Source organism: Notechis scutatus, chromosome 10, assembly GCF_049901735.1.
Source record: "Notechis scutatus isolate UNSWTSFEM ecotype Mainland chromosome 10, rNotScu1.2, whole genome shotgun sequence".
NCBI classification, from domain to species: domain Eukaryota; kingdom Metazoa; phylum Chordata; class Lepidosauria; order Squamata; family Elapidae; genus Notechis; species Notechis scutatus.
In genome coordinates, this window is record NC_142018.1 from 6,993,937 (window position 1) to 7,014,883 (window position 20,947).

The 20,947-nt window shown below is 39.4% G+C and overlaps 1 protein-coding gene across 2 annotated transcripts in view; it reads left to right on the forward strand.

The window, feature by feature from the left end:
- The window catches only part of GAB3 (GRB2 associated binding protein 3), a 108,274-nt gene that overhangs the window by 80,586 nt on the left and 6,741 nt on the right, over positions 1-20,947 (forward strand). Inside the window, exons 5-7 of one of the 2 annotated variants that reach the window (XM_026674635.2) lie at positions 1,931-1,986; positions 6,724-6,979; positions 16,548-16,629. In XM_026674635.2, the coding sequence (XP_026530420.2) occupies positions 1,931-1,986; positions 6,724-6,979; positions 16,548-16,629 (394 nt within the window). The remainder of the gene's footprint in view (positions 1-1,930; positions 1,987-6,723; positions 6,980-16,547; positions 16,630-20,947) is intronic. The other variant, XM_026674636.2, reaches the window with a different exon arrangement.

Genomic DNA, 20,947 nt, shown 5'->3' on the forward strand with positions numbered 1-20,947 from the left:
AGGGATTCTGGGGGTGGTCAGGCCTGTGTCGCTTTCTGCAGTGCAAGGACTCCAAGCTCAACCCCCTCTTAATGCCTCCCTCCAGCCTAGATGGAGATTCCTCCATGGGGTCAAACAACATTGCCCGAAACATATGGGTTAACTTGTGATGCAAAATGTCCCAGCAGCTCAGCCAATATAACACAGGAGCAATGGCAAGCAATGGCAATTAGTTTTGATGGCTGCATGCTAACCTTGAATTGCAGGCAGTGCAACATCAAACTGTCCTCAGAGCCTATGAAATTCCATCTCATAACAGTAACAGCCAACATGGTCATCAATTATCAGTCACGGAGGAGATCCACCCCGTATTAGGAAATCTGCCATTGAGGAAATAAGCGAGACAGTGCTCGGTTTTTAAAAGGTCTTTAGGGATTTTGCATCTATTTTCTTTTTCTTTCTTTTCTTTCTTTTTTTCCCTCTTCCTTCCTCGAACAGACATTGTCCCTGCCTGGGCATTTGGATCATATTTCTAACCCTTGTATAGTAAAGAACCAGCCTGCTTATCAGTGTCCTGACCAATTCTTGGAAGCTTTTGAGAGCAACACCCATCCTTGGAAATGTTATTCTTCTTACTCATGACTCTAGAGTTGTGTTGGAAAGGAGCTTGCTAAAAGGGTGTGTGCCGGTTGAAGCATAAAAACAAACACGTTCACACATACACTGATGAATTTTTCCAAATGAACCGTCTTTCACAGTAGACTCAACTCCAGCTCAACTTCAATCACATAATATGTTCTCCATCCTTATCATATGCAGGTAGTCCTCAACTTACAGCAGTTCATTTAATGGCCGTTCAAAGTTACAACTGAAAAAAGTGACTTAGGGCCATTTTTCACATTTACAACCATTTGCAGCATCCCCGTGGTCATGGGATCAAAATTCAGACCCTTGGCATCTGGTTCACATCTATGCAGTGTCTGGGGTCATGTGTTCCCCTTTTGTGACCTTCTGACAAGCAAAGTCAATGGGGAAGCTAGATTCACTTAACAACCGTGTTATTTAACAAAAAAGAAGAAATTTTTTACTCCCCCACCTGCAGAGGCTGCCATTGCAATATTTATGATATAGGAGGAGTGGCAGAACCTGGGGACGGATTTAAAAGAGGGATCAGCCTAGAATCCCTACATAGCCACAAGCGATCTAAGTCCGAACCCCTTGAATTCCATTGAGCCTTATCTAACTCCAAGCAGGTGCTAAGATTCCTGTGTAATTGGCATGAGTAGCAATAAAACAAATCAATTGGAGCTTCACATGTGGACCTTTACTCCTGACACATTTTAGTCTTGGACCTAAGTGCCTCTCGAACAGAGACTATGTCCATGTGATGGAGGACTAATTGAATCAATGGAACATGTTATTCTCTATTGCCCTCTTTATGCAAGTGATCACCAGGAATTATTATTTCCACTCTTTACTACATACATTATCCTGGTCATTCTGATTTATTTTATCTTAATCAAATCAATTTCATTTTCTTGACCATAGTCAACTACCATTCTGTAGTCCGCACAGAATGTCAGATTAACCATCAATCCTTTTTAGATATTGTAGGATAACTATATTTTTGTTTTAATCTTAATTAATTGTGACTCTCATCACAATTGATTGGTTTGATTTGATTTGACCTAAGGGGCTTATTTTGGAGTAAGTTCATGCTGCAGTTCTATAATACTTGCCATGAAGTAACTTCAAATTCAACTGTATTGAATAGGGCTTCAAATCAATGTATTTTGGCCACGATTAATTGGATAGATTTGAATTTCTCCCAAATTGCATATTGTACCGGTGCTTAGAATAAGTTCTCTTTCCTTCTTCATAAAATATTGTGCTTTTCTTAATTTAGCAATTTCTGATGAATTGCCTTCTGCTCTTTTGTTTTGTTTTGTAGCAGACATGGAAGAAAATTCTTTACGGCGCAGGGATAAGAGGTTGAGCTTGAACTTGGTAAGTGTTACTTTTTCTCTTACACACACTTAACACAGTGGTTTTGGCAGGGGAGGTTTGAAAAAATCTGAACCAGTTGGCAGATAAAGGTAAAAGAAGAAAGTAACAGCCCCTGATACAAACTAGAACTAAAATTGTCCCAAAGGTGCTTTTTTTCTCTCTCCAAAAGACAACTGGACTTTTTTGGCTCAGTATTTGTAAACAGCAATGGATCATGCCCAGTATTTCCTAGTCGAACCATAGACAACTACAGTGATCTAATACATATCGATTTTACAGAAGACAATGTTGAAAAACCACTATGCAATCTAAAACCACCTTTATCTATTGGACCGGACGGAGTTTGTGCCTACTTCTTAAAAAAGCTATCCACTGCCACAGCTTAACCTCTAAGCATAATCTTTGAAAAATCTTTCAGGACTAGCTCCTTGCCAAATCTATAGTCACTAGCCACTAGCTCCCTTCAAAAAGGGAGACCCCAGCCTAGTTGAAAATTACAGACCAATCTCTTTATGCTGCATCACCTGTAAAGTCATGGAATCAATTATTAACCAATCCATTATCCTCCACTTAGAGACAAACAGCCTACTCTCTAACAAACAATTTGGTTTCAGAAAAAAACTATCCTGTAATCTGCAACTCTTACACTGCAAAAACATATGAACTACACATCAGGGCAAAGCAATTGACACAATTTACATAGACTTCTGTAAAGCCTTTGATTCAGTGGTACACGACAAACTACTCCTAAAACTGAAATCTTATGTAATCTCTGGATACCTGCATAACTGGATAGAAGCATTCCTGTCAAACAGGCAACAAATTGTCAAAATTGGGAGCGTCCTATCAAATCCTGTACTTGTCAACAGTGGTGTCCCCAAGGCAGTGTTCTAGGACCAACTCTCTTCATACTATACATAAATTACCTCTGTGATCATATTAAGAGGAACTGCGTTCTTTTCGCTGATGATGTAAAGCTATTCAACACCACAGACAATACTGCTACCCTTCAAAAAGACCTCAACCATGTGTCAGAATGGTCAAACAAATGGCAACTTCAAATCTCAACAAATAAATACTGTCTTACATATTGCCAAAAACAATCAGAAAATAAAATAAAAGCTGAATAGTCAAGACCTTGTTGATGACACAAACTTTGTCAAGGACTTTGGAGTACTCATCTCTAATGATCTAAGTGCTAGAGCCCACTGTAACTACATACCCAAAAAGGCATTAAGAGTTGTTAACCTAATCCTGCATAGCTTTTTCTCCGGTGATATCACTCTACTAACGAGAGCATGTAAAACATTTGCTAGACCAATACTCGAATACAGCTCATCAGTATGGAACCCACATTACATATTTGATGTTAATACAATTGAGAAAGTCCAGAAATATTTTACGAGAAGAGTCCTCCACTCCTCTACTCATAGCAGAATACCTGATGTCACCAGACTTGAAACTCTAGACCAAGAAAACCTAGAATTACACAGCCTTCAGTTTGATATAAGTATAGTACATAAAATTATATATTGCAATGTCCTACCTGTCAATGAATACTTCAGCTTCAACCAAAACAATACAAGAGCACACAATAGATACAAAGGTAAACCGCACCAAACTTGATTGCAGGAAATACGACTTCAGCAACAGAGGAGTCAATGTCTGGAATACTCTACCTGACTCTGTGGTTTCTTCCCCAAACCCCAAACACTTTAACTGTCTACTATTGACCTCACCCCTTTCCCAAGAGGTCTGTAGGGGGCGTGCATAAGCGCACCAACGTGCCTACCGTCCCTGTCCTATTGTTTCTTTTTTTTTTTCTTATTCGTATCCATTTCATGTATTTATAACCATGTTTATACTTATACCTGTTATCTAATAATAAATAGATAGATAGATAGATGATAGATAGATAGATAGATAGATAGATAGATAGATAGATAGATAGATAGATAGATGCAATTTAATTGGAACAATTCAGTTGAACCAAATACTACCTCTCTTAGACAACATACCAATAGTCAGAGATTTGGAAAAAATTACTTTGGCCAGCCTGATTTGGACCACCATCTTACTTTCTAAACATGGCATCAGAGGGAGGAACAATTAGAAAAATGCTTCACTTGGCTGCCGGATCAGGATTTGGATGTTAAAACAAACAAGGATTTGTAAAACCATTGGTTTTCAATTATAACTAGTTTACAGTCAATAATTTATAGCTTCTTTTAAGATTGAGTTTATACATTGCACTAAGAAAAAAACAATCTCATTTTGGGGCTTAGTGATTTGTATGAACTAAGCTTCTGGAATAAATTAATGTTAGCATATGTCATCAAGAGCTAGTTGAGGTTGGAGGAAAGCAATCAGCAGAGAATAAGGATAATGTGAAAATTGGACAGTGCAAAGTTTATTGTACCCCAAAGCCCAAAATGATCTTGTGTCATTTTATGTATAAATGGGAGAGGCTGAGTTTTGCAAAGCAAAATGCTCCAACAGCAAATTGTGTCCTTGAATGAGGGATTTATTCATCAGTTGTGATCCCTCCCCAAAAAACTATAATTAACCATTTCAGAAATCTCTTCATCAATACAACATTTTGTGCTTGAAAAAAAAAATCGTGTATAAATCTGATATGACTGCATTAAATATTGATTTGGAATTCTTTTTTCTGCTTAGCTTGTATTAATGCAAAAATGGGATATTGAGGTCTCTGTACTGTAATACTGGGAACAATGCAATGGAAAGGAGAGACAGGGAAGGCATTCATAGCCATCTCGTCGTTAAACAGAATGAACTGCAAAAGTTGAGACGGCAATTCTGAACAATGTAGATTCAGAAAGCTGGTGAAGCTTCCATTGTTAAGCTATTGAATCTTCAGACAATCCTCACAGGGAGAAGTGCCATGTATTGTTTAACCCAAAACATTTCTCTTTGTCATCGGTGGTCTCTCTACCTATTGCTGATACTAAACTATATTTCCCAACAATGCCAGTGTGAAAGAATGCCAAGTGTCAGGCACGAAAGACGAGGTCCACACGTGAAGGTCCAATTAAATTGAGTTATTGCTGTTAGTCCAGAATCTTCTCAACTAAGGATTAGCACTTGCTAGGAGTCAATAGGGAGTGGGGGAGGTTGGATTCAGTCTATTTGTGGCTATGTAGGGATTCTAGGCTGACCCCTCTTTTAACTCTGAACCCAGGTTCTGCCATTCTTTCTACACTGTGTGCTTCAGTTCAGCAACTTCTGAAGAACCACAAGATTACTACCTTGGTGCTGTAATTTTGAGCTGAATTTGCTGTGGAGAAAGCAGCCTAAACCAAAACACAAGATTAATATGAGATGTCCATCCATGGCCAAGAAAAGTCCTCAGGGGACTATCCATACATTCTCACTAGCACTTCTCCTTTAACTAGCCCTCCTTCCCTGGACCTGTAGGTTTACAGCTTCATCTCTTGCACCCTTTTTACTCATTCAGAGATGACACAGGGATTGCAAGCAGGGAAAACAAGGTTTGTAGGATTTGCTGGTGGCCTTCAACTGAGTTAAAGGCTTTCACAGGTGATAATTGCCACTCGCCCCATGCACCTGGCCTGGCCACTGGGCTGCTTCTTTCTGCTTCTTCTTCTGCTTTTGGCTGCATGCAAGGAAAGCAGCAAAAGTCTTTCTTCCTGTCCCCCAAACTCCACCAGAAATGAATCTTTGGGACCCTGCAAGGCATCCTGCTCCAAGAGGCTGAGCCGGTGTGACAAGTCTCACAAAGACTCATTTCTGGCGGAGTTTGGGAGAAAGAAAGAAAGACTTTGCTGCTTTCCTTGCATGAAGCCAAAAGTCTCTCTCTCCCGCCCACCCTGAGAACAGAGCTAGAGACGGTATCCTGCGAACCCAACTAAAGAATGATCGATTGGTAGGAAAACGGGGTGGGGAATTTTCCTGTAGACTTTTGGGGGGATTTTCCCAGGGTCTCTGGTCCACAGGATTTAAAATTATGAGTTTGGTGGTCCCTGAGGTCCAAGAGGTTGGCAACCCCTGATCTAGTCCAGCCCCCAGCTCAAGTAGGAGAACCTATATTATTTCAGACAAGTGACTGTCTAGTCTCTTCTTAAAAACCTCCAGTGACGGAGCGCCCATGATCTCTGTAGGCAAGCTGTTCCATTGGTTAATTGTCCTCACTGTTAGGAAGTTTGTTGAAGATGGATGGGTTTGTTTGTTTGCTTATTATTGAGAAGATTTATATGGCTGCCCACTCCCTCTTGATGACTCTGGGGGATTACAGGCCATAAAAAAAATACCATATAAAAAGAATAAAAAAATCTAGGGTATGCTGAATGCCTGTCATTGTTCAATGGCACTCAATTTCCAATATCTAAGGGGCTGCCAGAAAGAAGAGAGAGACAACCTGTTCTCCAGTCCACCTGAAGGCAGGACAGAAAAAAATAGATCGAAATTAATCAAAGAGAGAACCAACCTAGAACTAAGGAGAAATTTCCTGACATTTAGAACAATTAATCAGTGGGAAAAGGCCTACAGCCAGAAGCTGTGGGTCTCCATCACTGAAGGCTTTTAAGAAGAGATTGGAGAACCATTTGTTTGAAATAGTAGAGAGTTTTCTGCCTGAGCAAAGGGGTTGGACTAGAAGACCTCCAAGCTCCCTTCCAACCCGGTCATTAACTTCGGATCTGGAGATGTCTTGCTGTGATCACGCTCACTCTGCCTCTTCTTTCTCGTTTTGTGAAGCCTCGCCGGATGAGCCCTCTCTACTCCTGCGCGTCCAGCAACACCGAAGACAGTTACGTCCCCATGCATCCAAGCACCTCCCCTCCTGTCGCAGGAACTGACTGCACCCCGGATGGCTACATTCCCATGAACCCAGGATCAGCTACTTTTGCTCTTGCTGAAGTTAGCACGGAAAAGCTCACCAGCCCCTTGCCTGAACTCCCCTTGGATTTGGAACCCCCTCCGGTGAACCGAGATCTTAAGCCTCGGACAAAATGTAAGCTCTTTTCTTTCCCCTGGTCTTCCCCCTAAGGATCTCCCTAGCAGGTCTGGAGAGCAAGTGGGTGGTGGAACTACTGAGCAAAAAGAGCTGAGAGAGGTGTCAGTTCTAGGATAAGAGACCAGGTCCGGGATTGGCACTGATGAACCCTTATTTTAATTTCCTAAAATGCCCGTAAGGGAGCAGGGGATGGGGATCTTATCTTCCCTTGAGAAATCATCTTTCTAGCAGCTTTCCTGGTTTCCCCATTCTTCAATTATAGGCTAGTCCTCAACGTACGACTGCAATTGAGATCGGAATTATGGTCATAAGTCATGGCAGTCATTAAACAGGTCACCGTGCACCTCTGCCCAATTTTATAACTTTTTAAATTGTGAGCGTTAAGGGAATGCTACATTCATTAAGCAAAGACACCTGTTTTCCTCAAATGGGCTGTTAGGTCTGTGGGGATTAACCCCTAGCATAGTATTGCAGCAGTAGTCAAACCAGGAAGCCAAAGGAGAGCGGAAGGGCCCCAGAGTATACACACACTGAACACAAACACTGTTTGTAGTTTAAATAGTTTTTAATCCAGTTAGAGTTTAAGCATTGTCATTCAGTCCATTAAGTCATTCACAGTATTTCCATCCAGTAAGACTCACTAGTATAGTCCAAGTTAAGAGTCCTTGCAATATCTTTATCAGCCGATAAAGATATGTTCTCCTTCTCCGGTTTCACTCTCCAGAGAAACAAACGCTGGATATTCAGCAAACAGTAGCAAACAATAACAGTTCAGTCACAGGCACTCACAGTCAGTAATCACAGTTAGTCACAGCAAGACACAGTTACAGCAAGTCGCAGCAGCACACAGTTACAGTAACAGACAGTAAGCTTTCCAGCTTCTAATGCTTCCTTATATTGTAACTTCTAACCGCACCCTTAATCGGCTAATTGCCTGCTGCATTGTGCTTAAAGTGATAAGCACTTAAACCATGATATCTAAGTTTTATATATTTATTCACCCAAACCATATTTGGTATCAATGTTATACCTAACATACTCCCTTTTGGGTGAAATAAATATATAATACCTTTACAATCTAATCCCATATTTTTCACAACTCTCCTGGTGCTTACTGGCACCTTGGGCTTTAGTAAAATTATCAGCTAAATTGTCCTCCGACATACAGTACTCTAGCTGAATCATCTTACTTCTTACAGATTGTCTCACGTTTAGGTATCTTAGATCTGTATGTTTGCACCTTGTTTTTACTCCAATATTTGTGGCCATTTGAATTGCTGCCTGATTATCTTCATGAATAATTATAGGATAATCTACAGTTATACCTATATCAATTAACATTTGTTTATACATTATTAATTCTGTACATAACAATGATAAACAGGAGAATTCTGCCTCCATAGTAGACAAACTTATATGCTGTTGTCTTATTGACTTCCAGCCTATTAATGTCTTACCCAGCATTATGGCTGTTCCTGAAGTCGACTTTCTAGTGTCTCTTTCTGATGCAAAGCTAGCATCTGCATATGCACTTAGAATTAAATCACCCTTTGGTTCTAAATACAATGAATAATTCATTGTCTTTTTAAGATATCTTAATATCCTCTTAGCTGCATTCCAGTGTCTTTCACATGGTGCAGAATTGAATCTAGCCAACTGATTCACGCAGTACGAAATATCTGGTCTAGACCAATTACTAATATAACTCAAACTACCAATTAAAGATTGATAAATCACCTTATCAAACTCAGGGCTTTGTTCATCAGTGTTGCTAAACTCCTGACTCATTGGAGTCTTAGCTGGCTTACAAAGCTCCATCTTGTAATCTTTTAGTAATTTGCTTATCTTATCTTCCTGAGATATCTTAAAACCTTTTCGTGTTTTCTTTATATTCAAACCGAGATACTTCTTTATCTCCCTAATTGCTTGATCTTTATTCTCTTTCCTAATGATGCTATTATTTTATTTGCTTCATCATTAGTTTCAGTTATCAATGCAATGTCATCTGTGAATAGTAATAATAATGATACTTTCCCATTTGTCTCCCTCTTAAACAGACATGGATCGGCTAAACCAGCTTTAAATCCTATATTGTCTAGTTCCTTTACAATATACTGGTTCCATTCATAGCCTGATTGTTTAAGACCATAGAGACTTTTCTTTAACAACCAACAATCATTATTATCCTTACTTTCACTTTTAATACCAACAGGTTTATTCATATAAATAGTATGTTTTAATGGGGCGTGCAAGTAAGCAGTTTCCACATCTAAATGGTTAACTATATAGTTTTTACTAGCTGCCCACACTAAGGCTGCCCTCAAGGTTGCTGCCTTAAGACTAGGTGCAAACACCTCATCATAGTCATTGGCATTCTGCCTAAAACCTTGGGCTACTAACCTTGCCTTATGGATTAAATTACCATCTTTATCTGTTTTTACCTTAAATATCCATTTGCAGCCAATGGATTTCTTTCCTACAGGTAATTTGGCATTTTCATACACCTTCATATCATTTAATGAATTCAGTTCCTTATTCATTGCTGCATACCATTTTTCTTTTCCTTATTAGGATACTTTTTAATTTCTTCAACAGAATTAGGAACTTCATTAATCTGGCACACTGTGTTAGCCTGGTACCTATCAGGCGGTCTAGATATACGTGTAGTTCTTCTGGGAATTACAGGGCTTACAGGAGGACTTTGTTGAACTACTACCTGTTCATCTTCCTCATCCTGTTCAGCTATTGAATCTGTTTCTTCCTTTATGGGCACTATTTCATCCTGTATTTGTCTCTTTACTTTATTTTTTTAAAGTTACAGGGATAACTAATGGGATTTCTATAGGATTCAATAATTACATCTTTATTGGTATCCTGTTCTAATTTCTCCCATCCTTCATGTTCTAGAAATTGGGCACTAGCACTACATAACACTTTAGATGTGCCTTTCTCCCAAAATCTATATGCCCTATGGTTTGCCTGATAACCAACGAAAGAAAAATCTTTTAGCTCTATGTTGCCCTTTTTTTCTGAGTTGTGCAGGAATATGCACCCATGCTGGTGCACCAAATGTGTGCAGGTAACTTAGGTCAGGTTTCCTGCCATGCCACCTGGTAAATGGTATTTCACCTGTTGTTGTATTAACAACGTTGTTCAATATGTTATTAGCACACATTGTAGCCTCCCCCACAAAGAATCAGGTAACCCAGAATCATTTAACATTGTTCTAACCATTGCCTGTAGTGTTTGGCCTCTTCTTTCAATAAAAGCATTATGTTCTGGCCTGTATGGAGCAGACTTCTTATGCTCTATTCCAGCTACCTTAAGTCTGTTCTGGAATTTGTTATTAATAAATTCCGTACCATTATCTGTCACCAGGGTTATCAGTTGCCGTTTAGACTTTCTTTCAGCAAACCTAAGCCAATTGAAAAATGTTGATATGTTTCAGTTTTGCTTTTCATTAAATAGCAAAACCCATATCTAGAATAATGGTCCATAATGTTCAGTATATATCTAGCACCCCCATACTGGGTTTCTTTGGACCTATTATGTCTGCAAATACTACTTCTAAAGGTTCTTTTGTTTTGAAACCATTTAGCCTATTTGCAGGCAATACTTTGCTCTTATCTTCACAGCAAACATTACAACGTAAATATTTATCACAATGTTTTAACCTTATTCCTTCAGATAACTCAACTGTACGTTTTAGCATTTTAAAATTTACATGCCCCAAACGCCTATGCAATAAATGGATACATTCTTCATGAGGCTTTATATTATTAAATACAGTTTGAGCCTCCCCTTTCTTACTATTATCTAATACATATAATGTTCCATTTAAAGCTGCAGTTACCCTTTTGTTATCTTTTCAATTATGCAATTATTATCTTTAAAAGTAATTACATAACCTAATTTATCTAATACCCTTACTGAAAGCAAATTAAACTTTAGTTGCGGTACATACAACATTTTTATATCCTGGTTTATGTACGGACAACGTGCAAAACCTTGACCTTTCGCTTTCAGGTTCCAGCCATTGGCAAGAGATATATGTTGAGAGCTTGTAGACATTTTTATAAATTTTGTCTTATCTCTTGTGATGCAGTGGGATGCGCCACTGTCAACCACCCATAAATTATTCTTCACATCAGAGTTGCTAAACGTGGCTAGTTCAAATGCTTTCTTTGGCTTTTTTACATTCTGGCTTTTTCTCTTTTGCAGAATCTTGCCAAATGTCCTCTGCCTCCACAATTAAAACACTTTTAATTGTGTATGCTGTTGAAGATAAATTCTCTTCTTCCAGGTGCTTTACTTTGCTATGCTGGTTTCTTTCAAGCTTTGAAGATAATTTCTCTTCTTTCTTATCTTCTCTCAGCTCGTCACGCTCACGCCTTCTTCTGGCTTCTTCTAGTAGCCTGCCTGTAATCTCGGTTAATGAGAGGCTTTCTTTTGGCAATACCTCTAACGAAGTCACATAGTCATCATAGCTTTGATCTAATGAAGATAATATTATGTAGACTTGTTGCAGTTCATTAAATATAAGCTCTTTTTCTTGCAAATCTTGAAAAATGCTCTTCATACAGTTTAAATGAACTAACATATCTCCATTCCTCTGAAGATGCGTTCGAAAAAGCTTCAAGTGTAAGATTTATATGTGCTCCTACACTGTCCCGAACATAAATCTTCCTGAGGTTCTCCCAGCAGTTTGCAGCATTTTCTTCTCCACGAATATGGACAAGCTGCTGATCACAGAGAGTCAGTCCTATGATGCATAAAGCCTGCTCATTCTTCAGTTTAAAGTCTTGTAACTTTTCTTTATCATCATCATTAGCAGGATCCCATCTACTCACATCTGGTGGGTTTGCTATAATGTCCCACAAACCTTCTCTGCGTAGAAGTAAACTACATTTCATTGACCATGAAACATAGTTTGTTCCATCCAGCCTGGATATCATGGACAGTTGTGACAAATTTACTTGTGCCATTACTCTTCAGATATTTTGACTATTTTAAACTAATTAAAACAGTTTGTTTTTACAGTAATGTGCAACTCACACCAACTCTCTCTGCTATATCCTGGTTAGTTAGACTATGCTGCTGGGCCCATAACCAATGTTAGGTCTGTGGGGATTAACCCTAGCATAGTATTGCAGCAGTAGTCAAACCAGGAAGCCAAAGGAGAGCGGAAGGGCCCCAGAGTATACACACACTGAACACAAACACTGTTTGTAGTTTAAATAGTTTTTAATCCAGTTAGAGTTTAAGCATTGTCATTCAGTCCATTAAGTCATTCACAGTATTTCCATCCAGTAAGACTCACTAGTATAGTCCAAGTTAAGAGTCCTTGCAATATCTTTATCAGCCGATAAAGATATGTTCTCCTTCTCGGTTTCACTCTCCAGAGAAACAAAGCGCTGGATATTCAGCAAACAGTAGCAAACAATAACAGTTCAGTCACAGGCACTCACAGTCAGTAATCACAGTTAGTCACAGCAAGACACAGTTACAGCAAGTCGCAGCAGCACACAGTTACAGTAACAGACAGTAAGCTTTCCAGCTTCTAATGCTTCCTTATATTGTAACTTCTAACCGCACCCTTAATCGGCTAATTGCCTGCTGCATTGTGCTTAAAGTGATAAGCACTTAAACCATGATATCTAAGTTTTATATATTTATTCACCCAAACCATATTTGGTATCAATGTTATACCTAACATGGGCTTTTTTTTTTTTTGCCAGAAATCAGAAATAAATGATAGAAACTGGCAAAAGAATGTCGGAAATTGTGGTCACTAACAGTAGGATGGCTGCAAACAACCATAAACATACCAAGCACCCCAACTGTAATCATGTGACGTTGGGTATCTGTGCATGCCGCCACTGGAACTTCAAAAATGGCCCTTAAGTAGCTCTTGGGAGGTTTTTCGTAAGTTTGAACTGTCGCTAAACAACAGGTTGTTAAGTGAGGACTACCTGTAAACACCAAGATAAGATATTAGGAGAGAACCTGAACGAAATGCTAAATGCTTGGGAAAAGGCAAAGAAACAGAAACAAGGCAAAGAAACTTTCAAGAAATCAGAGGACAGATTTCAGGATACAGTAAAGTACCCTGAAGTCCCAAAGACAGATGACATGGACAATAGCACATTTTGGGTTTGTCCAAATCACACAGGAAAGTCATGGCCACAGATTAGTTGGTGGCTAGATTCCATAGTGAAAAGAGAAAAAGTCACCCTACAACTTTGTGCAATTAAAGTTGCACAATTAAATCAGGGTAAACCCAAAGGTGCTTTTTCAAGAGGCAACTTTTCATTCAATAAGCTTCTTCTCATCCAAGAAGCTTCTGAAGAAGGTTCTTGGATGAGAAGTGAAATATCTTCAAGTAAAAACAAAGTCTAGTTGCCTCTTAAAAAAGCATCTTTGGAACAACCATGACCTGGATGATTGAGAATCTCCATAGACGATCAGAGTAAAATCTTTTTGGGGGGATAGTGACAGACAGACTGGTTTTAAAACCCTGTTATCGCCACCTACTGAAAGAAGCTCTGTCTTTCAGTTAATCACAACTCTAAAAAATCCCAGAGTCCTGCAAAAATCTCCACTAGACCTCCCAAACAGGTTTTCAGATCAGTTTGTCACTAAACCTCATTCTTCAAAAAGAAACTTTTCAAGTTCTTCAGAGTTGCCTAAAGCTTGGAAGTTCTTTTTTTCCAAGCACAATTCTCACAAGAGTTGCCTTTAACAAGATTTGTTGAGGTGAAAGGATTAGGATTGTAAAGAATTCCAGCTTCTGAAACAATTATCCCTGTGTCCTTTAAGGAAGAGGCTTTCTTTTTCTAACAGCCGTCTGACAAATTGGCAAAGTGGTGGGATCTCTTCCTTGATAAGGGGAAAGTTTGAGCTTGCTTGTTGACATAACTAACTGTTGAAACTCTTGTCTGGCAACCAACTCTGAGAAGATTCAAGACAAAGAATCTTTGCAACAATATACCTCTGAAATTATCATCCTAAAGTTCCTGATAAGCTGTTTTTCTTGTTCCACAAACATCACACCATTTTGTTAATTCTCTTCTAGTTGTGAAGAGATTCGCAATGTATATTAATCCCAGCAGGACTCTAGACAAGCTCCTTGTTTTCTTAACTTGTTTCACATGGTGTTTTCCTAATTTGTTTCACATTAAAATCCTGGAAAATCAAATCAGGGTAGAAAGAATAACCTCTCCTTCTAATATGCCCCAGTTTATATATATAATTTTTATGCTTCCCATCTTCCCTACAAGATAATTCTGAGCAGTACCCACATCTTATTGTTACAAACAGACCCACCTTAGCTGCATGTTCTATTTATTCATTCTCCTTAATAACCACATAGCCTGGGACTCAACGGAGGAATCTGTACTGCTGCATTCAGAAACCTTACTTCATTCCCCATGTCATTCTGATACAGGTGGTCTTCAATTTAGGGCAGGCTCCACTACTATCATGTGTTCTTATGGCTATAAAGCAAGTCAGCTCTATGATCAACCAAATTTCATTATGTTTTTTTGTGGCTATCATTAAGTGAAAGACATGGATGTTACACAAACCAGTTGGGCCAGTTTTGCTGAAAACCAGAAGTAAATGCCACTTTGGCACAAAAATGTTGTAAAACATGGTCATGTGATTGGAGAAAACAGCTATAAATATGAGCTGGTTGCCAAGTCATGTGAGTGGAGGGAGCAGCTGTTGGCACTTCATAATTGGGTCCTAAAGTATTCCCGTGGTGGTCCATCATAATTTTGATTGGCCGCTAAGCAACCATCCCTAAGTCAAGGAGTACCTGTATCCCATTGCTTCAAAATGGAAAACCATCAGCTCTTAGAGAAAAAGGTCAGGTAATCTTGCAATTGTTTTATTTGGATACCCATAATCCATCCCAAAGCTAACAGCTCGCCCAACAGCTTAGGTTAACCTCTTGGGCTCACAACTTGGCCAACCCAACAGTCATAATTGAGAAGCAGTCTTGCACATGAAAGCTCCTACTGACTTTAAAGGCAGGATCATTAAAATAACTGCATCCCTTTTCTCTGAATCATCAACACAGAGCAAACAATGTTGATGATGGAGATCAAATGTGTAATTCAGGGTCTTCATGTCTGAAAGCCAAAGATCTCACTGCCCACCCCCCAATTCATAGCCACGGTTAAAGATTTCATTTAAAGGTATGAGCTACGATGGCATAGTGGTTAGAGTGCAGTAGTGCAGGCTACTTGTGGTACCTGCCAGCTGGCTGCACTTTGGCTGTTCAAATCTCCCCAGACTCAAGGTTGACTCATCCTTCCGAAGTGGGTAAAATGAGGACCCAGATTGTTGGGGGCAAGAGGCTGACTCTGTAAATTGCTTAGAGAGGGCTGCAAAGCACTGTAAAGCAGTATATAAGTCTAAGTGGTTTTTCCATTGCTATCTACTCACCTTGTTAGAAAGATGTTCCAAATTTGCAGCACTTAACTGAGAATTCTTTCTGCATGAGCAACTCACCTGGACCACCTTCTCCAGAGTAGGTACAAAACTGTGGAACCACTTGATCGTTTTGGGCCACGTTGGTGCCTTGAGTCACTTGACTTGCCCAAATGATGGATTGTAGTACCTTCTCTGGCCTTTTTGAAGGTGGTGCTGCAGCTCAGGAAAAACCAAGCCGGCTTACTCGTTGACTTGCCTTGGTTTAGAGAGAAGCAAGATGTAGGCAGCCGGATGTCCTTCAGATGGTTTGCATTTCAACTCCCCATGGAAGTTATAGTCTGAACCCTAGGTTGAGCTCCAGGTTGAAGTCCCACAGGGTCAAATACGGCTTCTTTCTTGTAAATATAGGTAGTCCTCAGTTTACCACCACAATTGCATCCAGAATTTTGGTCGTACGTCAGTGCAGTTATAAGTCGAGCGACCACTTGACTGAAACTGACCATTTTACCACCATTTTATGATGATCATAAAACAAATCATTAGACTCCATAAGCAAAATATGTGGTGGTTGAGCAAATCCAACTTCCCCAATGGGCACATATCTTAGGATGCTCAAACCGATCATAAATACGAGCCAGTTCCCAAGTGCCCAGATTTAAATCAAATCAAATCAAAATTAAAACCAGAACAAATAAAAACACTCAAGGAATATCCAGTTAAAAATTCTAGAATAAGGTAATAAGTAACCGATAAAATCTATATTAAAATCACAATTTGGCACCCAAACTCTCAGTTACACATGGCCTAACTATATACTATAATATCAATCCTTAAACTGTGAAGCCCATAGTCATTAAATACTACAATGCAAAAGAGTAGTAATGCAAAGAGGTTTGCTACATTGTGTAACATAAGCACCGGAATTGCAACCACATGAGCACAGGCTACGTAAAGGAAAGTACAAGTCATACGGTACTTTTTCCAAGGCCTTTGTAACTTCAAACTGTTGTTAAATGAACAGTTGCAAGTCAAGGACTACCTACAGCCGGTGAATCATATTGAAAGGTTTTCAATTGAAGTTCTTCCTGTTTTCTGGTGAATGAGATGTTTTCTCTTTAACCCTTAGTCCGACCGCCTCCGTTGGACCTGCGAAACCTTTCCACCATCAGAGAACATTCTGCCTTAACCAGGACATGGACTGTGCCTTAGTAAGTGGAATTGGAACCTGTTGGACTTCGTAGAATGTACTCATGACAAGGGCAGATGGTTAATCTCAATGGAGAAGCCTCTGGTAAGATGGCTTCACCCATTGAAATAACAGATTGGGTTGATACATCAAGCCAAGTTGATGTTTGTCCAGTTCTGCTTTGAGTAACTCCCAAAGGGTTGGATTCACACTTGTGGATTGGATTTGCACCCCGTCTTAACCAGGTTAGAGAAAGATGCAATATATGTAGCATGATTTTTTTAAAAAATTCTGAAATTCTTACTTTCCCATATTTTTTCTATGAAGATGCAAACATGCCTGTCTGCAGACATCTGGGGACATCACCTAGCTCTGTTCCTTCTGATCCAAGATATGCATTCACCTGGGCTAAATAAAAGCTGCCATTTTTCCATTACCAATTTTTGCAGTGCCAATCACAACTCTGGTACTCTGTGCCATGACTGTATTTAGTAGTCTTCTTCCATTAAATGGGCCACTGTGAGGCCAATGGCTCATACTCACCCTCAAAATCACCAAATCAACTTTTTCAAATATTAATGTCAAGGTTTTAAAGAGGAAGGAAAATCAAAGATGAAAACTTCCTTGATCCCACTGCCACGAAAACATTTTTAAAATCCCTCCATTCCAAAAATGAACAAAAATGAGACAAAGACGATGTCTCTAGATGGCATCTTGCAAATATCCAATAAGACATGGAATAACGGAGGGGACCTTGGATGTCATCTAGCCCAACTCCCTGCTTAAGCAGAAGAGTCTATACCATTTCAGACAAATGGCTATCCAGTATCTTCTTGAAAACCTCCACAACTTCTGAAGGCAAGCAATTCCACTGGTTGATGGTTGGTTGCTCTCACTCTTAGGAAATTTCTCCTTAGTTCTAGGTTGCTTCTCTCCTTAATTAGTTCCATCATTTGTTTCTTGCCTTTCCTTCAGGTGCTTTAGAAAATAGTTTGCCCCCCTCAAATAATGGAACCGTGCTCTCAGGTCACTCCTAGTCCTTCTTTTCTCTAGGCAGACCATACCCAATTCCTGCAATTGTTTTTCATATATTTTAGCCACCAATCTTCTAATCATCCTTGTGGCTCTTCTCTGTACTCATTCCAGAGTCTCAACATCTTTTTTATATTGTGATGACCAAACCTGGATGAAAATCGGAGAGGTTGTTCTCCCCTCTATCCATGTGAACCATGTTTAAATTACAGCAGATCCAGTTTAACCGTGAATTCCTTCTGCCCTCCGAAATACATTCACATTTTTCATTACAAAGGTTTTGAGTTATCATAGCAGCCTGTTTAAAGTTGAGGACTCCTAAGAGAAATGGATTTCATACCCTTTTGCTATGAGTATGGTAAATTGCATCTCCAAAAAAACATTCTTACAGTTTTAGGGAACTCCTCCCTGCCATAAAAAATAAGAGACAGGAAAGCATGTGCTACATTGCAACATTCCAGGAAAATTGGCTTCCAAACATCATCAATTCAAAACTCTCTCTCTATATATATATATCTTGAATTTTTTATGCCTGAGAAGCCCATGATAACTAAAAGGCTATTTTGTAAGTGATTTTCTTTTAAAAAGTTGGGCCTCTCGTTCCCAAAGTAATATAAAAATTAGGGTGACACCTCTGGTATCTTGGACAGAGGTCCTGTTGTCCTTTGTCATTCTGACATCTTGGAAGACTGGATGGGTGGGGAAGTTTCTTGGAAAGCCAGATATGTGACTATCTTATAGTTCCAGCTTTTCTGCTGGGCCAGACACCATCCAGAAAGGCAGAAAAGATAATAGCTACTATCACCATGGATAAAACAGGACCAGGGCTGTTATATATTAGAAAGGAGAAGGAGCCCATGTGCTAAAGAAATGGAAACTTGTGATGGCTGATAATTTTGGACATCCTAAACCCTGCTGGGGGTTATCTGGTTGGAGATAACTCCAGATTGAAAGACTGTGGGGTCCTTGCTGCTCTCTGAGCTTGGTGCCTTTCTTGCGGACATTTCATTACCCAGCTAGGTAGTGACATCAGTGCTAGAAGGGAGTAGGGTCTTCAAAGTGGAAGAGGAGGAGGAAAAGAAGGGGAAGGAGAAGAGGAGGAAGAGGACAACAAGTCTGGAATCCTTGGTGTTGACTGAGCTTGGTGCTTTCTTGCAGACTTTTCATTACCAAACTGGGTAACATCATCAGTACTAGAAGATCTTATTTTTATATCCTAGTGGCTTATCCTGTCAGTATCTCAAAGTGGTCAGCTGCCAGTGCAGTTAACACATCTGAATGGTGCCTAGAATCCCCCAAATTATATTTTTTTAAATTCCTTTAAAAAGGCTGGACTCTGATGAGGTTTCAGTTTCCTGTCTAAAATGTCAACAGGTTGAAGAGCATATAGAAACCCATTTCCCGTGAGTTTCATTTCTTAAGTTGGTTTGATTAAACAAAAACATGATTACTAAGTCCAGGGAATGTTGTTTTGAGATTTGCTTCAGTCCTGTTTTTCACTCTTAATTAAGTTTAATTAAGATTAATCAGATAAATTAAGTGAGCAGGGCCAGAACAGAACCTCTAACTTTGAATGACTGTGAATGAATTGCTACATTGCTGCTTCAAAGCTCTAACATAATTTGCTGTCGGTCTATATCAGAGGTCCCCAAACTTGGTGACTTTAAGACTTGTGGACTTCAACTCCCAGAATTCCCCAGCCAGCCAAGCTAGTCTATATATATTCTAGTGGTTTGCCTATCACTGTTGGTGGGGTGGCCTTAGAGATTCTTTGATTGGGCTGTTTGCTGTTGGCTTCTTTGTTAGTTTCTTGATTGGGGCTTTGTTTACTTGAGAGTTGGTCTGAAGTTAACCTTGGAATTAATCTATGCTGATCTGGGTGCTGATTTCTGGTGGAGAGGTGCTTAGGTCTTGTGGTTCCTGCGCTGGGTGATTGTCTCTTCTGCATAGTCCATAGATGTTGTTAATATCTATGTGTCTATTGATGGCAGATTTGTCAAAGAGCCAGGCTTCTAGAATGCCAGGCCCTAGCATTTTTGCACTTGGTTTGGTCTAGGATGGCCATGATGTCCCAATTGAAACTAGGGTTTCAAAGAATCTCTTAAGACCTCCCCCACCAACATTGACAGACAAGCCACCAGAATATAAACTGACAGCAAATAGCATTCCTTACTGGCACTGAAGTTGTTACCTAGTTGGGTAATGAAACGTCTGCAAGAAAACAAACAAGCTCAGAGAGCAGCAAGGACCCTCCTGAGTCCAAAATTTATGTGAATCTAAGTGAGACATTTGTTGAGTGAGTTTTGCCCCATTTTATGACCTTCCTTTCCACAGTTGTTAAATGAATCATTGCAGTTGTTCAATTAGTCAACAGGATACTGCATCATAACCATCATAAATATGAGCCAGTTTGCCAAGCATTTGAATTTTGATCACATGATCATGGAGATGTTGCGACGGTTGTAAGTGCGAAAAACCATCATAAGTCACTTTTTCAGTGCCGTTGTAACTTCGAATGGTAACTAAATGAACTGTTGTAAGTTGAGGACTACTTGTACCTAATTAAATTATGCAGGATTCAATCTGGGTTTGTCACTGGGACTAGAGGTTTTGTCTTCTAGAGGTTTTGTCTAAGCTTTTGGACTTGTGTTGGAGGCCATCTGCTGGAGAGAAGTTCCCTGAAGATGGACTCTGGCACGAGTCCGAAACCTCTGGTCCCAGTGACTGACCCAGATTGGATCCTGTAACATTATCCCGGGACACATAGATTCACCTTCCTTTGTGATTAAATCATTTCTACCCCCAAATATTACTAGCTGTACAAGGTAAGGCGCAAGCATCACCTGCAAATGCCTTTGGACAAGATGTCTACTATCCCTTGGACATTAGTGGACAATTTTCTGCTTGTAGAATAGAATTCTTTTTATTGGCCAAGTGTGATTAGACATACAAGGAATTTGTCTTGGTGCAAATGCTCTCAGTGTACATAAAAGAATAGAATACAAAAAATAGAATAGAATAGAATACAAAAAATAGAACAGAACAGAACAGAACAGAACAGAATAGAATAGAATAGAATGGAATGGAATGGAATGGAATGGAATGGAATGGAATGGAATGGAATAGAATGGAATAGAATTCTTCATTGGCCAATTGTGATTGGACATACAAGGAATTTGTCTTGGTGCAAATGCTCTCAGTGTACATAAAAGAATAGAATACAAAAAAACAGAATAGAATAGAATAGAATAGAATAGAATAGAATAGAATAGAATAGAATTCTTTTTATTGGCCAAGTGTGATTGGAC